Below are 22,041 nucleotides of genomic sequence, written 5' to 3' on the forward strand. Positions count from 1 at the left end.
AAGTAAAGAACACAAAGTATACACTGAATAAAACAATAACACATTACAATAGAATAGTGAAGAATACACATACGTACATTAGGAAGCATGTTGCAGTTATAAGCGAGAATGTTTTTTTTTATTTTGCTTTGTATTAGCTATTATATTAGTGCAAAAAACTCTATTATTATTAATAGCATAACAAATAAGTCGAAGAATTTAAGTAAAACATTAGTTGCCAATTCTATTTGATTCAGTCATAAAGGATGTTTTAGGTGCTAATATGTATATTTTAGGTGCTAATATGTACATTTTAGGTGTTAATATATACATTTTGGTTGCTAATATGTACACTTTAGGTGTTAATATGTACATTTTAGGTGCCAATATGTACATTTTAGGTGTTAATATGTATATTTTTGGTGCTAATATGTACATTTTAAGTCTTAATGTGTACATTTCAGGGTCTAATATGTCCATTTTAGGTGCTAATGTACATTTTAGGTACTAATATGCATATTTTAGGTGCTAATATGTACATTTTAGGTGTTAATATGTACATTTTGGTTGCTAATATGTACATTTTAGGTGTTAATGTGTACATTTTAGGTGCTAATATGTACATTTTAGGTGTTAATATGTACATTTTAGGTGCTAATATGTACCATTAAGGTACCAATATGCAGCCTTTGGGTACAAAAGTGTACCTTTTGAAAAGGTACAGCCCCAGTGACAGCTTTTGTACCTTTTTTATTGAGAGTGAGTGTGAAATGAGTGATGTAGTTGTCTTTCTCTCCACTCAGCCCTGTCTAGACTCATCCGCATGAGTGCTTCTACACTGACAGCCCATCACCACATGGGAAAGAGATGCAAAAAGTGGAAATAAAGAAACTGAAAGGGGGAAAACAGGCATTCAATGGGGTTCCTCTGAGAAAGAGGTGATTTTGCTTATCATTGGGCTTTCGTCAGTTCAGGGTAGCATCTTACAACCGGAATGTGCTATAGCAAACACAGACCGGGGCATCAGGTTCTGCCCCGTGACCCACTAAAACCTGTTCAGTTTCATGTGAAGACACACATTAAATACCATTGACCAGGGTCTCCCAGCACAACAACAGGTGAGTCACTCCATTCAACTGATTAACAAGAGAAAGCCAGATCTTCAGCATTCCTGAGCAAGTATGACAGATTCGTTCATAGTATTACAGAAAAAAACATGTGCACCTGTTAAGGCAAGCATGCAGATGAGGTTCTTCAGGGAGGCTGAATGTGAAACAGTGCATCCAATGGGGATAATTCACTCTCCCAGTTCACCCTACTACAGTACTGGAACTGGAAGCTCGAGGAACGTGGGTGACATACTAAACGGCTTCTGTACATTATTAATGCCTCCATATGCTGATTAAAGCAACAGTCAGCAGCTCATCTCAGAATATAACAGCTTAATTAGGTCAATAGATAGATGTATACGTAAAGGTCTGGAACGGCAGTCTTGAGAACATCTTTAGATAAACAAAGTGATGTGAAAACTGTATTACAAGAGCCCATGTGAAATAGTGCACTGATGCACTGTAGAAAGTGTGAGAGGAACATAGAAACTGTGCCTGTCTGCATGCATGCTTATAAAAAGAGACGTGTTTAATATGAAAGCTCTGGTTATTTATTCATGCATGTAATATCCTCTCATGAATGAGAGATGAAGATGATCGCGTACAGCGATCTTGGTATCCTTCGGCACGAGATGTTGCAATAGTTCACTAGCAAAATGTATATATAAAACAGTTTTTCAAAATGTTTTGAGATTAAAATGATTCTTAGTGTAATATGTGCTTTATTAATTCCCCCATTATATCTTGTATAATCACTAACCTAAAAACCTCTTAAAATATAAACTCTTAAGGAGTAGTTCACTTTTTTTTTTTTAAAGTTTGCTGATAATTTACTCACCCCCATGTCATCCAAGATGTCCATGTCTTTCTTTCTTCAGTCGAAAAGAAATTAAGGTTTTTGAAGAAAACATTCCAGGATTTTCTCCATATAATGGACTTCAATGGGGTCCAAACGGTTCAAGGTCCAAATGAGAGTTTCAGTGCAGCTTGAAAGGGCTTTAAACGACGCCAGACGATGAATAAGGGTCTTATCTAGAACGCTTCGAGTCATGACTCGAAAAAAGATTCGTTCATTTTGATGAACGAGTTTGAACAGGAGAGTCACGAACGCGCATCGCAGTACAGAGCAAGGCGAGCATTTGTGCTTATAAAACGTAAAAAAAATTTATTTAATTTTTAAATGAGTGATCGTTTCGCTAGATAAGACCCTTATTCATCGTCTAGTATCGTTTAAAGCCCTTTGAAGCTGCACTGAAACTGTCTTTTGGACCTTGAACCGTTTGGACCCCATTGAAGTCCATTATATGGAGAAAAATCCTGGAATGTTTTCATCAATAACTTCAACTGAAGAAAGAAAGACATGGACATCTTGGATGACATGGGGGTGAGTAAATTATCAGCAAAAGTTTTTTTAAAAAGTGAACTACTCCTTTAAGCTATAAACATGTTTTGTTTTGACGTTGAAAGTGATTCGAGTGTTAATGCAAGATGAAATGACCCTTTAGACCACCCGATATTAACATCTGACATTAAAACACATTTGGAAATGCAATAAGAACTATTCAATTTTAATATACATAAATGTTTAACTTAATTTGAACTCTTATAAAATAACTTCTAAATTCATGTAGATAAAATCATAGCATTCAGAGCAAAACAATTGTTTCTCATTTTTACCGAATTAACCCTTTCCTCAGCTTCAATTAACCACAATTATAATTTGTTTTTCTTTGCTATCAGAACACCTTATTTATATATAGTGCACGCAAGCAATAACAAGCAACGCACAAAAATCACAAGAGAAACTCGGATGCCAGAAAAAAAAAAAAGTTTTATTACTTGAAACCTCACAGAGACCTCACAACGAGTGCAGCCGAGGTCTGGCTGAACAACAGACAGAAAGCGAGAAGTGACAGCGGGCAAAGAAAACAAAGCAAATGTCTTTTTCCCCCTCTTTCAGTTAAACCACTTGGACATCGCAAACGTTACCACTTCCTCCATCAAATCATTATTTTAAAAATCACAGACACCTAAAACAACAACCATCTCAGAGCACTACAATACCACATAGGACTGACTCTGGCTAAACCCCGCCCCCCTCCCACCAACCCATCGTTAACCAAACTAACACAGTAACCATCTCTCCGTCCCTCTGAAACGACCCGCACCAGAACTCGCTGCAGACCGCCTGGAGGAACTGGCTTCCTCCAGTTGGCAAAATCTATTCGCGTTAACACAAATCCGAGGGTTTTTTCCAAAAGGTGGGTCGGCTCGGGACGTTCTCCCTTCAGCCCGATAATACTTCATGCTTAGATGACATCTGGATCCATTAACACAGAAAATGTGAAGATGGCCCAATGAAAACCTTTCCACGAGTGGAACAGGTTTTAAAGTCACCAACCTTTCTGAAAGCAACAGCGCCATCAAGTGGCACAACCAAGTATTTCTCTGAAAACAATACACAAACTATATAATAATAATCATATTAATGATAATACACTCCTGTAGCTTCCCATCATTGGACCAGCCAGTAACCTGATGGATCTGAAACACTTTTCCTTTTCAACAAAAACTGCAGTCCTACTACTACTTTAGTTGGCACTGGACTACACTAGCTTCCGTCTGATACTGAAAGATGGTCAATCAATACAATAAAGAAAACCAGGAGGGGAAAGTATCCTGCGTTTCATACTTGACGCATTCCCTTGCGAGCTCGTTGAAGTCGACAGTGCATTAGTGCCACGCTGGATAAATAAATAAATGTAAACAAATGACCGAATTCACAAGCGCGGACCAAAACGGGAGCAGCGACGTCACGCCAATGGGCTGGTGATCCGTTTGCGAGCGTTTGGAGACCAAAAAGAGATGCGTTTGAGGCATGACGTGGTAGAGGGAGGGAAGAGATCTTTCTGTTCCACCAATGAGGTCCCATAAGAAGGCACTGATTATCTGTAATTGGTGAATTACGCTGCTGGACTGTGTTTGTGGCGAACAGTTCGTCACTTTGTACCATGAGGAAGAACTGAACAGCAATCCACAGATTAAGCTTCGGTTCGTCATACGAGTCCTAAAAGATGTTTTGCATTGTTTCTGGGACGTTCGTTGGAGACGTTTTGTTATTTGAACATTGCGTTACATTCTTGTCATATTAGATGGTGACATTCTTGAGTAAAAATCTTCTTGCCTCTGATATGGGGTAGAGCACCTGGGACAACAGATCTTACACTTGCCCTGCTTTGTACAACCCCCTCCCTCCCCCCTCCCCCCAAAAAAAACAAAAACAGTAAAATCAAGGCCGAAATCCAGGAGGCCGGTCTCTGAATGGACTGAGGGAAGATACTCACCAACTTCTGTGAGGTTTCTAGACACTTACGAGAGAAAAGTAACGCCAGATCCTGCTCAATGTGTGATGTCCCTTAAAAGTCTTCTTTTTTGTCTTTTGTATTTTTACTACAACAAATACAGTCACACAATACAATATCCTTCTGACCAGGCAAGAAGCTGTAGTATTAGAAGACGAAAAAACAAAAAAGCAATTTGAGCCACAGACATGCCAAAAATGAATCTGAATCTGGGCTTATGGAGGAAAAAAAACAACCAGAGAAGACCGTGTGTGTGTGTGTGTGTGTGATTGCAAGAATGATTGGAGGTCTGTTGTGGTGGGAAACAAGCATTCATTTTTTCATGGGCTGGTAAACAGATGCATTGGGGTCCAGTCCTGATGGACTGGTGTCCATGAACTTGGAGGAGTAGTGGGGCGTGACGGGGGTCATGCTGCCCGTATCTGCTGAATACACCACGCTGGGCATGACGGCCATCACCTCGGCTATCTTCTGCTTCAGGTCTTTAATCTCCTGGTCTTTCTGCAGAATCTGACCTAAAGGAACACAAATCCAGACGGGATCAACTTTTAGTCATTTTCCATGATTGGGATTGATGTATTCTATAAAGATATACACCAGCTTTCCAAACTTTTGAGATCTTGAGATTTTTTTGTTTTGTGTTCTCATATGCTCACCAAGGCTGCATTTATTTGACCGAAATACAGTAGAAACATTAATATCGTGAAATATTATTACAATTTAAAATATCCGTTATCTATTTAAATATATTTTTAAACAAACGCAAAGCTGAATTTTCAGCATCATTACTCCAGTCTTTAGTGTCGCATGATTCTTCAGAAATTATTCTAATATGATGATTTGCTGCTCAAGAAACATTTCCGATTATTACCAATGTTAAAAACAGTTCATATTTTTGAGGAAACTGATTTTTTGATGAATAGAAATACAAAAGAACAGCATTTTATTTTAAATAGAATTTTTTACTATCACTTTTGATCAATTCAATGAGTCCTTATTGGTTATAGCTATTCATTTCTTAAAGAAAAAAACATCTTTAAGTCCCTGTAAAGGCAATTCTACAAAAAAAAATTCTAAACACATTATAAATGTTACAAATGTATTGCTAAAACATATTACAAAGACGTGGAGTTAGGCCGCTAAACATTTTTTCACAATTGCTATTTCCCAGATTTTTTGGGCGGGGCTAAAACGGGGCTCGATGACGCACTGGAGCCCCTGAGCTCGTGGACACGCCCCTACTTGATGACGCACTGAGGCTGGCCCCTCCCCTAACAATAGAGGACATTTGCATCAGTCCGCTGCTCAATCGCGACTCGAGTTACTGTCAGTTACTACAACCTACAGTTTTCTAGCTAGCTATCCCTTTGACACGAAAATGCATAGGCTACCTGGATGCGATCATGTACAAAACCAATCTGAGTCTTTATTTAATTTTCCTAAAAATGATCACATCTTTGTGTCGAGCCAACCTTGATGGAGAGCTGAGGATCACCGCCAACACCCGCCTATGTAATGATCATTTTACACGGGATCGTTTTATAAACTTTCCTCAGAGACAACTGGGATTCACTGATAATCCGCTGTTACTGGTTGAACGGGGCCGAACGACTATCTCCCATCTCAGCCTTCATCCTTGAAAGCAGTTTCAGCTAATATCACTGTCGGCAGCTTTCCCGCAAGGGGCGTGGTTTCAGTGCAGCCAGAGGACACGCCCCCAGCATTTGAGAGCAGCTCATTTTTTCAAGATTTTGATAGTTTATTTGATGTACTTGCTGGCTTTTTTATCATTCAAATTTGGCTGGGTGGCTAATAACACATTTTTCTGTGGTGTGACAAACTCAGAGCACATACTAAATTTTGACTTTACAAGGACTTGAATGATCCCAAATTTCTGAATGGTACTGTAGTTCTGGGAAGAAAAAAGTTTTATGGGTTTTCATTACAAATGACACCTGGTTTTCATCACACCTGTTATTAGGTACAAAATAAAGTGGTGCCCAAATGTAAAAGCTAATCTTTGAGTTCTCTGGACAGGGCATGATGCAAACCTTGTGCGATCTCCAGCTGTCTCTTAGCGTCTCCGAGGGCAGAGAAGAGGTCCAGCTTAATTCGGGTCTCAGCACTGAGGCTATTTTCCAGGTGCTGGGTTTTATCCTGCATCGCTGACAGCGCCGACATCAGAACCTCTGTGTCCTTCTCGTTTTCCTTATATTTATGTAGTTCCTAGACAGACAGAAGGAGACATTAAATGTCTATTTTAGTACTTTTTTCTGCATTTCCAGAAGAATCAGATTTTGAAAGAGATTTAGAGCAAATATAACATTAAAATCTTCTCACTTGAACTTTGAGCTCCAGCTCTCTGATTTGATCTTCTTTCACCTTGATGTCAAGCGTGAGTTTCTTACACTCTGTCTCCAGCTCAGCAATCCTCCTCCTCAGAGACTCTGTACACTCTCCTCTGACACACACACAAATACAGATGCACATTAGTTCACATACACACACACAAAAAAAGTTGTATAGAAAGGAAATAGAATAAAACGAGACAGAACTGACATGGGAAAAGGGAAAATCATTTGAGAAACAGACGGGCTGATGGCAAAGCTATAAAAACAGTCAGAAAAAAAAACAGAATGAAAAAAAAAAAAGGAAAATATTATGAAAAAGTATGCATGATATGTATGTACACTACCGTTCAAAACTTTGGAGTCAACAAGATTTTATTAAGCAAAAATGATCAGCAGTTTGAAAAATTCATTTTTCGAACTTTCTATTCTATTTAAAAACAATCCTGAAAAAAATGCATCACGGTTTCCACAAAAATACTGAATTAGAAATAAACAACGATTTCTGAAGGATCATGTGACACTGAAGACTGGAGTAATGATGCTGAAAGCAAAGCTTTGCCTTTATTAATAAACATAGGCTGTAGTTCCTTTATTTTATAGGAACTACATTCAAACAGTTGTTTTAATTATTATAATACTAATACACATTACAATATTACAGTTTTTACTCTTTTTTCCATTAAATAAATGCAGCCTTGATGATTATAAGAAACTTCTAAAACACTACAAAAATCTTGCCGACCCTCAAACTTTTGAACGGTAGTGTATATTCTCCATCTCCATTCCATTTGATTAGGATTTTTTGAATAGTAAGTTCAAAAAGAACATTATTATTTATTTGAAATATGTATTTTTTCGTAAGAATGAAAGACTTTACTGTCTCCTTTGATCAATTTAATGCATTCTTGCTGAACAGTAAAAATGTAATTAATAAAAAAAACCTCCAAACCTTTGAACAGTAGTGAATAATGACATGAAAAGGAGAATGGAATGCATGAGAGTTGCATATATTACGGATTGGATGTTATGGATGATGGGAAGCACCTGGTTGCAGCGGCAAGAGCGACTGCACGGGCCGCCGTGGCCTCCTCCAGCTTCTTGCGTTTCTTTTCCTCTGCTAACAGTTTCTCTGCTGCAGCACGAGCGTCTTGTTCTGCCTTCAGACGCTTCTCCAGCTGTCCCACTGTCTGCTTGTCCTTCTGCTTCGCCTGCACAGCGTTATGAAGTCTGAAGATACACACGAGAGTTTGCATGAATACAGATACACTCTCTTATGGAGCAAACTCAAAGAGGGATGTCTCACTTGTTTTGCAGTAGTTCGTTCTCTTGACGCAGCTGCCCGAGTTCAGAGCGTATGCTGCGTTCAGAGCTGCCCAGAGAGCCCAACTGACTGCGCAGATCCTGTTCGGTCTGTCGGCTGGCCTGCAGATCTGCCTTCAGCTTCTTAACATCCTGCTCCAGCCTAACACACATATACACAGACCAATAAGGGGTCATTATAATAAACATGAATCAGAGAAAAGGTCTCCATTTCCAAACTAGAGGTCGACTGATTGATATGGGCAATTTTTGGCATTTTTTAACGAATCGGCATGGGCCGATTGTGCTGCAAATTAGGCCGATTAATAGGCAGGCGCATCTGTGGGTAGCCAAGCGTTGATGTGGAACATGTGAAACTAGTTTTAATGTACTTTTTATCTAAAAGTTTATTGACAGTCTAGATTTTTGATGTTCTGTTTTGTGTATTTAATATTTACACAAGTAACTTAGTATACAGAATCTATTTATTTCATTCACGTGCACTGATTGGAGAGGCTTGTGTTGTTCAGTTAATGTTTAATTTAAGTAACTTTCTCTATCACTTCTTATTAACGGTTAGATTTCATGGGGAAAAGAAAAGGAAAACCGGCCAAACATATCGGCATCTTAGCCATCGGCTGCCCTGACTTCTAAATATCGGCATCGGCTAGAGAAAAATCCATATCGGTCGACCTCTACTCAAGACCTATTAGGCTACCTACATAGACAGCATTTGCGTGCATCCAAACATGCACAAGCCATAATATGCATACAAATGATGCCCAAAAATGCTGCCTAAGGAAGCAAGTAGATGATATAAAAGTACTTATTTTGAGGTAGTTGGTGGTTTCCCCCAGATTTGGAGTCAAAGTGGTCAGCAGCATAAAGGGTTTGTGAAACCACAATATTAACAATATAGTGAACAGGTATTCAAAAATGGACTGACCTCGCATCCGAATATGCCAACTTCCCAACGATATAGTATAAACAATACAATAGTACACCAAAGCTTACTTAAGCTGGATTGTGATGCTATTTTCTTCTAGAAACTTTTTTGCATTATTTTCCTGTTATCACTGTAAAGCTGCTTTGAAACAATCTGTATTGTAAAAAGCACTATATAAATAAAGGTGAGTTGAGTTGACCAAAGGAGTAATATGTACGAATATTCAGATTTTGAAAAACAGGAGGCGATAAGTACCTAGATAATCTACTATTTCCACGAGATTTCAAAGCACACTTCTTATAGACACTTTACTTGGAGAGGATTAGCGATAGCGAATGGTGGGAAACTGATGCAATTGATGTTGTAGGTCACGTGACAAAGCAAATGTAGTACATCCATCTACATTCATACTATTCAAATACATAGCCTACATACTTTAACAGTTGCGAAGTAAGTTCTCCATCAAATGCAATACCGGTGCTTACTCTGGCAGTAACAATTTCAGACTCCGCTTATGACCCTAAAGGTGTGGTCACATAAGCAAAATGAAACAAGAGTTCACACAAGTCACATTTAAACCATGTAGCTATTGGTCAATGTGGCAAATTCATGTGAACTTGAACCTAGGGGTGAGCGATAACACGATTTTTTATCGTGAATGATTAAAATGTCTCCATGATCTGCTTTTGAAGAAATATCGCAGCTAAAGAGCATGCTATCAGTTGCAGTTCTAACACCTCTGTCCCCACATACTGTGCAACGCAAGGGTTACGCTCACGTGACATTGCAGGTATTCACAGTCATGCAAGTGTGTTATTTCCATGCGTTTTAAAGCCTTGCCGCTGAAAACATTTTTATTCACACACTGTTCTCAAATGTTTTATTTTTACTAGGGCTGTCAAACGATTAATCGCATCCAAAATAAAAGTTTGTGTTTACATAATATATGTGGGTGCACTGTGTATAATTATTTTATATATATATAAATATATATATAAATAAATACACACACATGCTTGTATATATTTCAGAAATATTTTCATGTATACAGATTTATATGTAATTTATATTATATATAAATATAAATATTTTATTTTATAAATAATATTTTTTTCTTAAATATACTGTACATGCATGTGTGTGTATTTATATATCCACAAAATACTTATACACAGTGCACCCACATATATTATGTAAACACAAACTTTTATTTTGGGTGCGATTAATCACGATTAATCATTTGACAGCCCTAATTTTTACAATTGTTTACTCATTTTCTTGCTTGAATACTACTGTTAAATACACCTACTGTGAAAACTAAAGAACTGTTTATTTCATGCGCATATTCTATTGTATTCATAAAGAGCATATTTGTTCTAACTATTAATAACAAGGATAAAAAAAATTGAAATAAATATTTTCTAAATGGTCTGTCATTCTTTTTTCTTTTATATTTTGTTACCTTGTAAAGCTACATTTTAGAAATAGGGAAATTAGTTTGGCTGTGCTGCTCAGTGACATTGTGAAGTGATATTTTTGCCATTTCGCTCACCCCTTCTTGAACCCCATGCAAAATTTGCAATAGGAAATCTTTCACCCGGGAGTGAAATTCCAGAATGTGTAGATTCCTATTGAAATGACTCGAGACCACTAAAATGGTAAATGGGACCACACCTCAAAAAAACAAAAGTGGACACAAAAATAAAGTTCCAAATCAATGTGAACACAACAAGAACAGATTTCCTTCTCACTAAAAGCAGTCTGACTTGATTTTTTGGCTTAGTGAAAAAGCTTAATGCTTTCTATTAAAGGGATACTCCACTTTTTTTTGGAAATACGCTCATTTTACAACTCCCCCAGAGTTAAACTGTTGAGTTTTACCTTTTTTGAATCCATTCAGTCGATCTCCGGTTCTGGCGGTACCACTTTTAGTGGACCTGACCATTAGCATTTCTCACAAAAAAAAAAAAAAGACGATATTTCGATATTTTTCCTATATAAAACTTGACTCTTCTGTAGTTACATCGTGCACTAAGACAGACGGAAAATGTAAAGTTGCGATTTTCAATCAGGAAACTTCACTGTCGTACCATGAGTGAAGCAGGCGTAATGTTATGACGCAGCGCCTGAAAATAGTGCCCAGCTTCCAACGTGACCGGGACTAAGTTTGAGTAGTCATCGCGCCTGCTGCACTCATGGTACGACAGTGAAGTTTCTTGATTATTACGCAGGAATGAGAGTATAGTTCCTAGTCATATCAGCCTAGAATATCGCAACTTTACATTTTCCGTCTGTCTTAGTGTAATTTTAGTGTAAATTATTGTAACTTAGTGTAATTGTCTTAGGTATTTTTTTTTGGGGGGGAGAAGTCTTGTGCACTTCAATGATGTATGCTAAGCTATGCTAAAAGTGGTACCGCCAGAACCGGAGATCGGCTGAATGGATTAAAAAAAGGTAAAACTCAACAGTTTAACTCTGGGGGAGTTGTAAAATGAGCATATTTCCAGAAAAAAGTGGAGTATCCCTTTAAAAGCAGAGTGTAGGTAAAAACATTACAAAACATGCTTGCTAGTGTGTAGCGTTTTAACAAAAGTCCCAATTTTGAGACAGATGATGTGTGCAAGCCTAACCTGACGAGCGCCTCGGGTTTGCTCAGCTGATTGTTGGGAATGCAGTTTTCCACAGGGTCTCTGTGCGATGTTGCGTTCTTCCCTCCTCCACACTTCTGTTTCCTGTCCCCCTTATTTGAGGACGACGAAGGCCCGGAGGAAGACGGCACGTTGCCATTGGCTGTTCCGTGTCCCCGGGGCGAGGAGCTCCCTCCCCCTCCTCCTCCGCTGGCGTTTTTGTAATTTTTGTTAGAGTTGGAGGAGGAAGAAGAGGAGGAGGATGAAGAGTGTTCATCTTTCAGCAGGTTCTCAGTGCTGCCCAGCAGATCTGAGCTGCTCAGTCTCTTACTGTTCACGTGGTTCTCCATGTACTCCATCTCCTGAGCTTTACTGTCCACTGAGGGCAAGATGCTGCTGCTGGTGCTGCTGTGATGGTTCTGGTTGTGGTTGTGTTGCTTTTTGGACTCATTTTTGCCTCGTTCTTTCTCTCTGTATTCCAGCTCTGGTAACGTGTTGGATGAGGGCTTTTTACCGCCCGCCGAGCCGTTCTGTGCCACAGCTGGAGAGTCTACATCTTGAATGCCTTTAGATGCTGCTGCTTTTGAAAGTGAAAGAGCAAGAAAGACTTATAATAAATAGTTTATCCAAAACAGAAAAATCTGTCTATGTAAACTTAGTCTCATGTCACTGCAACAATGAACAATTTCATAATTTTCTCATTGCTGTTGATTTTATGGTATATAATGGTTTTAATCATTTATTTTAATGACTGGCACTTTATTTACATTTATTTATAGTGGCATATTTTAAATGTCAGGAGTGGAAAGAATATAAAAACACTAATATACTGTACATTTATATAAATATATACATATTTGTCATATACAAATTTAGGTCACCCTTTCGTTTAGGGTCTAGTTCTCACTACTAACTATTTTATATGACTTTTGCCTCAATGAACTCCTAATTACTTCATATTAACAGTTAATAAGGTAGTTGTTAAGTTTAGGTACTGGGTGGATTAAAGGATGTCAAATAGGGTGAATAGGGATGGGCAACGATTAATCGCATCCAAAATAAAAGTGTGTATAATTAATTTGTATATATATATATAAATACCCACACATGCATGTTTATATTTAAGAAAAATGTGTTATTAATATATCAAAGCTGCACAAGATCATCCCTCAGTCCATACCTTCCTCTGCTTCTCTCTCTTGTCTCTGTATGAGCTGTTGTTCTGGAGGTAGTGCCTGCTGAAGGAGCTGCATGTAAAATTCGTTCTCTTTCTGCACTTCCTTCTGTTTTCGTAGACGCATCTTATAACTTACATAACTCTTAAAACCAAAGCCCAGCGTAACCACCGGGTACCCAATACTGTGAACATAAGAAGAAACAGTACATCAAATGATTAGCATTGCTGTTGTAAAAAGCAATTCAGTACGCTGTTTATGGTGTTGCGGTCAAAGGTAATAAATCAGTCACAGGAGAGTTCTTCTGCAGCGATCCGCTTCTTGATATTTCAGCTGAATAAATTTTATATTGGTGTTTAGCATCATTTTGGTCACGAAGAAGTGCGTCTACACTGCTGACATCTTTACTTATTGTAGCTAACCACACTGTTTGCACAATATAGACACCGACAGAGTAAAAATGCACAATCAGAGCTCTAAATGTGATGCCTTCCAAAACTATTTTTGGCCTACCATTTTCAGTTGCAGGAATTTCAGTGCATCACTATTTCTGATCATGACAAACACAGGACAATTATTGATGTAAATTCAATTCCAGACAATAAAAGTAATTGTCCAGTAATAAAAACATGACCAATAAGTTTTGAGAACACTGGACATATAAAGCAGAAACTCTCTCACAATCAATGGAAGCGTTAGATTTGTCAGCGCAAGTGTGGATTTGGGAAAATGACATACCAGTGTGCTGCAAATGGACGACACAAGTCCACGTGGAAGTGTTTCAAGTCTTTAAATCTGATAGCTGCCTCAATATAAACAAAAAGTATCCATAGTGACACAGTGGGAAGGCAGACCCCTCGTTCTGTAGAGAGACAAGAGATTAGAATGGTCAGTTCAGTGAGTAGAGTGTAATAATAATAACAACGTGAACAGCACAAATTAATCTAAACAAACAAACCCACAAGGGTTCACACACACACTCTATGGGTGAATTTGAGCAAGTCATTTGAAGCAAATGCTTTGTTGACACCAAGATCCAGAGCTGCTCAGTCACACCGGCATAAATAACCAAACTTACAGCTGCAAGGTCACAGTGTGTGTGTGCATGTTATAAAGAGAGAATAAACCATGCGTTGACAAAAAAAACTCGCAACACAGGGCTCCAGACTAACTTTTTTTACTAGGAGCGCTGTTGCCCCTGACTGAAAATTTTAGGAGCGCAAGCAGAAAATTTAGGGGCACACCTTAAATCAGCTCGCAATGCAATTTTTCAAATTTCCCCCAAAATAACTGTAATACTGACCAATTATTTAATAATAAATAGACTTAACATTATGATATGCTGTTTTATTTTAAGTTCACAGGGCTCCAGACTCAAATTTGAGGGCAGCACCACCTCAAATCAGAACTCGAGTTATACAAAAAAAAAAAAAAACAAAACAAAAAAAAACACATAGCACTGGGGCTGACAATAAATTAATTTAGTTATCCTCTTATAATGTCTTAATATAAATTAAAAACAAAAGGAGAGAAAACATGTATGTATATAAGGACTTGGAGTGAATAGCCAATAAACATCTTACTGTTTACAATGTTTTTTTTTTTTTTAAATAATAATAATAATAATTTTAATGTTTAAATAAGAGTTTTCCAACATCTTAAAATTTCTCGTTTTAGGACAATCTTTGAAGAATGAACAAAAAATGTGTTGATCATCACAAAAAAATAAAACATTTATATATGATATTATCGTTTTGAAGAGCAGGACAAAGATGTGTAGGCTACGTTGTAAGCGTTTGACATCATATTTATGGTACTAGCCTAAATCCATGGTGAATGTTGCTGATTTGTGGACTGAAAGCCTTCTATAAGTGTTTCTCCTGGTTTCCACGTCAGCGCTGTTTGATCTGATATGGTTTATAACAGAACTCTGCGCCGAATCGGAGTGTTTCTCACTGGATCTCGTAGCGATGATGTTATTAATTCTGAGGTGAATTCAATGGATTTATTCAATGGATCTGCTAGTAACAGTGTCGCGTGATCGAGATCGGCCCGCGACTGGCAAGTTCGGGGCTTTATTACTGTCAGTGGTTCGGGGGGCTCCACTATGCGCTGCTCTGCCCATTATGCACAGTCCAACCTAATAAAAACGCTAACGGTCCGTCCGTGAGTTGCGCATTTTAGTTCCACTTTCATTTTGTTTGTATTTGCTGCTAGGTAACGTGTCGATAGATCGCTTATTGCTCAGACGCACATTGCAGGTTGTGATATTTGTCTCCATCTCCTTCCCACAGACGTTTATTCGCGCTATTCTTGTCACGGATTCATTGACACGTCCCTTCCACGCTTACCATGCGTTTAACGTGTGGCAAATTTACCGGTCGCACATGTGCGACTGGATGTAAAATTCGGTCGCACACTCTCAAATTTTGGTCGCAAAATGCGACTATTTGGTCGCAGTCTGGAGCCCTGCAACAGAATGGGAATGATCCTCTCATTGGGGTTCGCCAATGGATGCATGTGTAAAAAAAATTGTGTCTAAACTGAGGTAGCAGCTACCAAAACCAATCTTTACAGCCCATCTTTACAAAGAGGATTAGAAATAACAGAGATGGGCGTGTCTACAACAAACTAGACTGACGTGTGGACACGTTGGCTTGAGGTTGTCTATAACGGAAATTTCAAAACTATCAAGTCATGAATGTTCACGAACCACAGACCAACCAACTGTTAGCTTGATGTTGAAACATTCAAACGAAAAATCCCAGAACATTGATGGCAGGGTGAACATGTGATATGAACAGGTGTGTGGCTCTTACCTGTGTGCCAGACGTACTGTACCCACACATATGTGCTGGCTGCAAAGAACAGCCACTGCACTGGGATGAACAGCAGACATATAATGTCTGATGTGAATGCCACACACACAAAAAACACTGAGAAAGCCTGAAACACACAAAGAGATGCATCAGATCATCACAGGGAGCTATGGGCCTCTTTCAGCATTTGGGTAGTAGGGCAGCTACCTAATAGTTGACTAGGTGAGGCTTAGTCGACTCGCCCATCATTTTTCCATATTTGCAGCCGTCACGGATTCAGAAAACACTAGTTCATTAAATAATTAAAATGTCTCCTTGCTATTTTTTCTGACATTCATATTTTTGGCGATGCTTTGCGAAAAGCTTTATGCTTGCACTTGAGAACGGAATGGGCTATATTACAGAATTATATTTTAGTGTCCTGCTGTGAGACATGCCCAACATCATATAAAGTAAACAACCCTAAACCCTATTCCGACAGGACTAGTTTTCCAGGAGGGTTGTTAGAGAAAGTCATTATTCATGTTTCACAGACATTGCAATTTTATTCCAGTCTGAATTTACCAGGTCTGTGTTTCTCACACAACCTCTGTAAAAATTCTGGGGCAAATTGCCTACTGCCTACTGTACAAACTCAATGGTCCTCTGAGAAATCTAATGTCCGAATGCAAATTTTGGTGATTGCTGATGTTGTATTATTCTAACGCTTCTCCTCATGTGTTTTTGACCTACCCGACCAACCATTTGGACACCAATCTTCAACATGCTTTAATTAAGTTTCAATATGGATGGAATCTATTTAATTAATAAATTGAGCCAAATCGCAGAAACTGCGAAGATTGCCCATTGTAACATCAGTGTCATGTAAGTGTAAGATACTTGTCTAGATTTCTCTGCTCAGTTATTTATTATAATAGCCACTACACATAAATTAGTCCCGTCCGAATATGGCTCTAAACAGCATTTTATAAATATTACAGTTTTCATAATTTAAGAGACATAATACAAACAATAACATATATGTTTTCAGTGATGGACTGACAAATAAGATGCCTTAATTCTTTATTTTTGTACTATTATTATTATTATTATTATATATTTTTAGAATATATAATATGTTGCAGTTAATTTAAAAAAAGTTCACCTGAAAATTATTCAGATTTTTTTTTAATCTGTTTTGGAGCTTAAAAGCAGTATGAATCACCATGCACTTTCTTTGTACGGAAAACAGAAGCTCAGACATTTTGCTAAACAAACATCAGATTTTTGGTTGGGACAACATGAGGATGAGCAATTGATTCCTTTGTTTATTTAGTCCCATCATCTGGATGTCAAACTCATCTCACACACACACACACACTCACACTCACCAGGCCTTGGTATCTGAAGGAGTCGTAAACACTGCGAATGAAAAGCCAGAAAGGCCAGAGGTACTCGAAGCGAAACTCCAGCACAAAGTCTGCCAGCAGCACCAGCGCCCAGACCACCAGAAACTTCAGGTACAGGAATGTACTGAGACAGAGGGAAAGAGATATTATTAAACAAACATTCATCCATCCATTTCAAGATTTCAACCCTAGATCTCTTTGAATAAGACCCCACATGTGGCCTTGAGCCAGTGAACATCTAGAGGCACGTAAAGCAAACCAGCAGTAAATCCAAACCAATGAACCATGGCTACATGGGGGAGGACGTGAATCACGGTTTGGCTTTCTCCAATGCAGCGTGTAGTAAATGAAGAAGTGGATTATGTTTTATGTAAGGACGAGAAGCACAAAAACCATCTCCAGATGTAGAAATGCAGATAAGGTGTAATTAAGCAACACTGTGAATATCATGATTTTAATGTGCTTTTTAAGACGGTGTGTTTAGACCAATTTTATGACAATCTAAAACAACACAGCTTTAAGACTGGTAGTAATAATAACAATAATAACAATAAAAAATTGTTTTTTTTTTCGTACATAAAATACAGCTTAAAGTGCTGCAAGGAAGGCATATAAAAAGAAAAAAAACATTTTATGTGTTGCATATGAACCATAAAGTTGCATATAAAGCTAAAAATATAAAGCATAAAAAACTAAGATAAAACCTTAAAATCAAAAACAACTTTAACAATAAGAAATCATCAAGTTATTTTAATAGAGCCTTCTTAACTGTTAGTCTTGTTAGTATCATAGAAATTTGTAAAATCATACACCTCAAAACAAATTAGTTCTCTTTCGTAGAAAAAAAGTAGAATATTGCAGCTCTTCTGTCTGAAATGATTATATAACATATTTCTCTGCTGGTCTTACAGGTGCTGAATGCTCTATTAATAGTGTTCTGATGATGACAGAGATAATTTTGTTAATGCAAGGTTAAAATAAGCAGTCACCGGACCAGTAGATCTGGACTGATGACATGCTTGTTCATTTCCACCTCATTGAGGAAAGCGACAACACGAATCAGATAACAAACAAAAGATAACAGGTGTTACAGATGCATCTTCACAGATTATGCCATCAAAGTTTAGTCACTGGATGGTAGGGGTGTAACAATATATCGTGCCATAATACATCTCAATACAAAAATGCAACAATACGTATAGTGGTAAGTGACAATACGTATCGTGGATAGTCCGATTCCCCCCCAAAATAAAAATTACTGTGTGAGAAAAAAAATCAAGTTAATTTCAAGTTAAAGTCGAATTAATGACAGAATTTTCATTTTTGGGGTAAAAACCATTTCCATATGAACCCCAACCAACATATTTCCCAGATGCATGCAACATTAAGCTCTAGAACCACTAAATATTAGAGTGTCAAACAGGCCGAACATCAAGCAGAATAACAGACGACTGATAATGGGTGAAGTCTGGCAACCTTCTTTAATAGTGCCAGATATTTACCCACTGTGAGCAAATCATAGGGTTTAACTGCGTCATCTGCGGCACAAACTATTCATGATATATCTGGAATTATTTTGTTGGCAAGGACTGTGCATATGACAAGGATATACTTTGTAAATTCAATTCATTTTGTGAATCATTTCAAGCTGTAAATGAATCAACTTGATTCAACATTACAATGCAAATATGCACTATGCGTATATGTGGTATTTTTCACATGCTTTGAACACTTGTTAAAAAAAATATGTGCAGGTAAATATATTGATGTTTATTAGTGTATTGTTAATTAAGTTCATTGGTTAGATGAAAATGATCAAATATAATCATTCCTTGTGTTATTTACTTGCAATTATGCCTTGATTATTTTTTAGCTATCTTGTAAGTGTATTTTTTTCTTTCACTTTTGGCATTATAAATCTACTTGGCTTTAATGACTGTTTGGTTGAAACTGGGGTTTCTCTGTTTGAAGAAAACCACCACTTTAAACAGTTTCAAAGCAAATTCATATCCGCAACGTAATTATCTGTAAATTGCTGCCATCTAATTCACTTTACTGACATATTGCGTTACACAATTGACAAGGAGTCCTATGACCTGTACAGAACATGACTCCCACATCATGCATAGAGATTGAAACTATTATATGAGAGATTATGGCTACTAATAATAATCTAATAATAATAAAAGTAAGACAAGTCTTACACAAACACTAAGGCCAACAAACTATGGATTTCAAGAAAAGGGCACAATGAAATATGTAGGTTTTAATAAAGAATAATATTATCCTCAAAAGTGAATTAAATTGCTAAACATGATCTGGAAGAACGTATAAAATATATTACCAATGAAAGTGAACGCTGACTGATGATGTCAGTCCCTAACCTCTCCCTGTAAATATACTGTGATTTCTGGCACATATAACTTAAAGGTTTCTTACACCAAATGATGGAAGGCAAATTAGTAGTAACTTAGTCAAAATATGTGATCAAGGATATTATAAAAAACTATCTCGGTCTCCCCAACTACTGAGGAAAAATAGTGCCAACTTTTAAAAAAAACACTTAAAAAAACACTGCAGCTGTCTCTTAGAAACCATTATTTGAATAAACTTCACGCTTTCTGAGCTACTTTAAATGTGAAATTTGTTAATTAAATTTCGGCTATTCTTCTTACGGTCTTGTCAGACAAAATCAAAACATTGCCTTCGTTGCGGATCCCGACAGACTGAAGGAGCTGCTGTCACGTCAATCATTCTGATGATTGACACTTACTGACTCTAACGGTCGAGTCTCGAGCCCTCACTAGTGGGTTTCGCGGGTTTCTTTCTTTTAAAGCCCATCGCTGTGATGATGAGGCCTACGGCAGCTTATTCATTTCTGCGGAAACTACTGTCTACCTTTGACCAGCTTTGTTGACTGTAGCACAGTTGAGCTTTACGATTTACTGTCTCTCTATTGGGTCTTAGACCATTACAAAATGTCAAATCTGGGTCTTTCCTACAGCTCGGTAAAGATAACGGGTCCGTCATAAGGTCTGAATCGTACCTGCCGTAGATCCCCTCGGTGATTCGGTTCCGTTTTAAGGGCCGTCGGAGCTTGCTGCAGTCCGCATTGCGCCGCTTCATCCTCGCCCCCTTAAGTCGGGCTTTTTAATACGTACAGCAGTATGGTCCAGGGTTCTGTCTTAATCGGATGGGAAACATTGGTGGTCCCTCAAAGGAATATACCGCGGTGGTTGTTTTTTTTTTTCAGCTGGAAACAAAGAAATAAATAAAAAGACTGAGAGTGGAAGACCCTCCTCCTTGTCTCGCGCAGACGCACAGTCACGGGCCTAGAGAGAAGTGACTGACAGGCTGAAGAGCCAATAAGAATCGCGCATGTCAGCTGTCATTTTGAATGACAAATCAAATAGCCAATAGGCAGCGGTCTGATTTGTGGCGGTACCAAAGAAAGGGAAAAGGGCGGCTGACCTGTTTTCTTGGCCCGACCAGTCGCTCTTTTTTTAGACAAATCAGGTAGTGGTCGCTGACCAATAGGATCGATTCAGGCGGGACTCTCTACGTTTTTTTCGTATGATATGTGAAAGATGCGGATTCCACATAAACTCACTTTACGTTGGTCGGCAAATGTAAATTGTACATTGTGTGACGTTGTCAAACGCTGAAATAACAAACAAAGCCCCACAAACAAGTTACATTATACATAGGCCTATATACGAGCCATTCCACCAAAAGGGTGACATTTCTGTCCCCAGAACATTTTATGTATAAAATTGCATGAAAATCAACTCTAAAATACATTTTATTATTAAGCAAAATGTCATGCACATTAAGCTAACTACAAATTTAAAACGTATAACTAAAAACATCAATAAAAACGACACAGAACACTAAAAAATAGCATTTTCTGCATGTCCCAACTCTATCTCTAAACTTTACCCTGAAATATTACCCTTCAGAAATCTGATTTTTCTTGCATTGTTGTGTGAATTCATATCCAAACTGCTTTTAAATGAAAAAAAAAAATTGATCTAATATTTTAGATAAAATACACATTTTAGTAATGTCCCCAGGTTTTCACTCAGTCCTGTTAGACTACATCCCCCTCTGAAAAACAGAATATTCCACAAGACACATTTTCAATAGGAAGTTGCATCATCTGGATCTTCTGAAGGCAATGGGGCGACTATAAGTCACTCTTTCTGTATATTTGATGAAATGGCTCAGTGATGGCTAGATGGCCAGAAATGGCTCAGTGTCCTCACGCTATTAGCACCAATGCTATGTGGCCATATGCCATATATTTGATAACTTTTTGCTTAAAAACTCAATCCTGTTACTTTCAGTCCTGTTCCTATTTTTTTCTTTTTCTAAAAAAAATTAAATCAAACCACTTTTTTTATCAGTTCTGTTTGGCCCATAATTTATACAATTATTTAATTAATTAATTCTAAAAAAAAAAATAAAAAAAAAAAAAAAAATATATATATATATATATATATATATATATATATATATATAAGCTTGAGGCGTCAGCTTGAGGCGTAGTCGTCTTTAAAATGAAAAAAATGCCTTTGTATTTTTTTTTTTTATCAAAATACACCTTGCTTTAATAGTGATTTTATTGGCACAAATATCTTTTCTTTTTTTTTTTTTTTGAACATATAACCAACGATTTCTTTAAAATAAACACTTTCTTGTGGGGAAAAAAAAGGAATTAATTGACATGCTTCTAAACTTGAATTTTAAATGACACATGATTTTCGGTAACATGATTGAGAAAATGTGTATTGACCAATACACATTTTGAATAGTTAAATATGTGAAGTAGATTCAATGTTGAAAAGATCAAAAATAAAGTTTATTTTTGAAGAGTTACAACAACCAAATGGCCCATACATAGATCAATATTTTGTTTAGAGGCAAATTAATTAACTTCATTTGATCCCAATTAAGTAAGTAACAATTTTGCTCGATTTAAGTAAG

At 37.4% G+C, this 22,041-nt stretch overlaps 1 protein-coding gene across 2 annotated transcripts; it reads right to left on the bottom strand.

The window, feature by feature from the left end:
- Nucleotides 1-2,899: 2,899 nt before the first annotated feature.
- On the bottom strand, nt 2,900-20,379 carry maco1b (macoilin 1b). Of its 2 annotated transcripts, none has more exons than XM_039672279.2 (11): nt 20,102-20,379; nt 17,038-17,179; nt 15,668-15,794; nt 13,587-13,710; nt 12,854-13,032; nt 11,677-12,250; nt 8,105-8,263; nt 7,846-8,028; nt 6,791-6,911; nt 6,502-6,676; nt 2,900-4,965 (listed from the first exon to the last, which is right to left on the bottom strand). In XM_039672279.2, the coding sequence occupies exons 1-11, from the start codon at nt 20,179-20,181 to the stop codon at nt 4,763-4,765; spliced, it is 2,067 nt and encodes a 688-aa protein (XP_039528213.2). In that variant the 5' UTR covers nt 20,182-20,379; the 3' UTR covers nt 2,900-4,762. The 2 variants fall into 2 exon arrangements, with proteins under 2 accessions (XP_039528213.2, XP_039528212.2); XM_039672278.2 differs by having other exon boundaries at nt 11,677-12,253; nt 20,102-20,378.
- Between the last annotated feature and the right edge of the window lie 1,662 nt (nt 20,380-22,041).

This window comes from Pimephales promelas, chromosome 11 (genome assembly GCF_988280905.1).
Source record: "Pimephales promelas chromosome 11, fPimPro1.hap1.1, whole genome shotgun sequence".
NCBI classification, from domain to species: domain Eukaryota; kingdom Metazoa; phylum Chordata; class Actinopteri; order Cypriniformes; family Leuciscidae; genus Pimephales; species Pimephales promelas.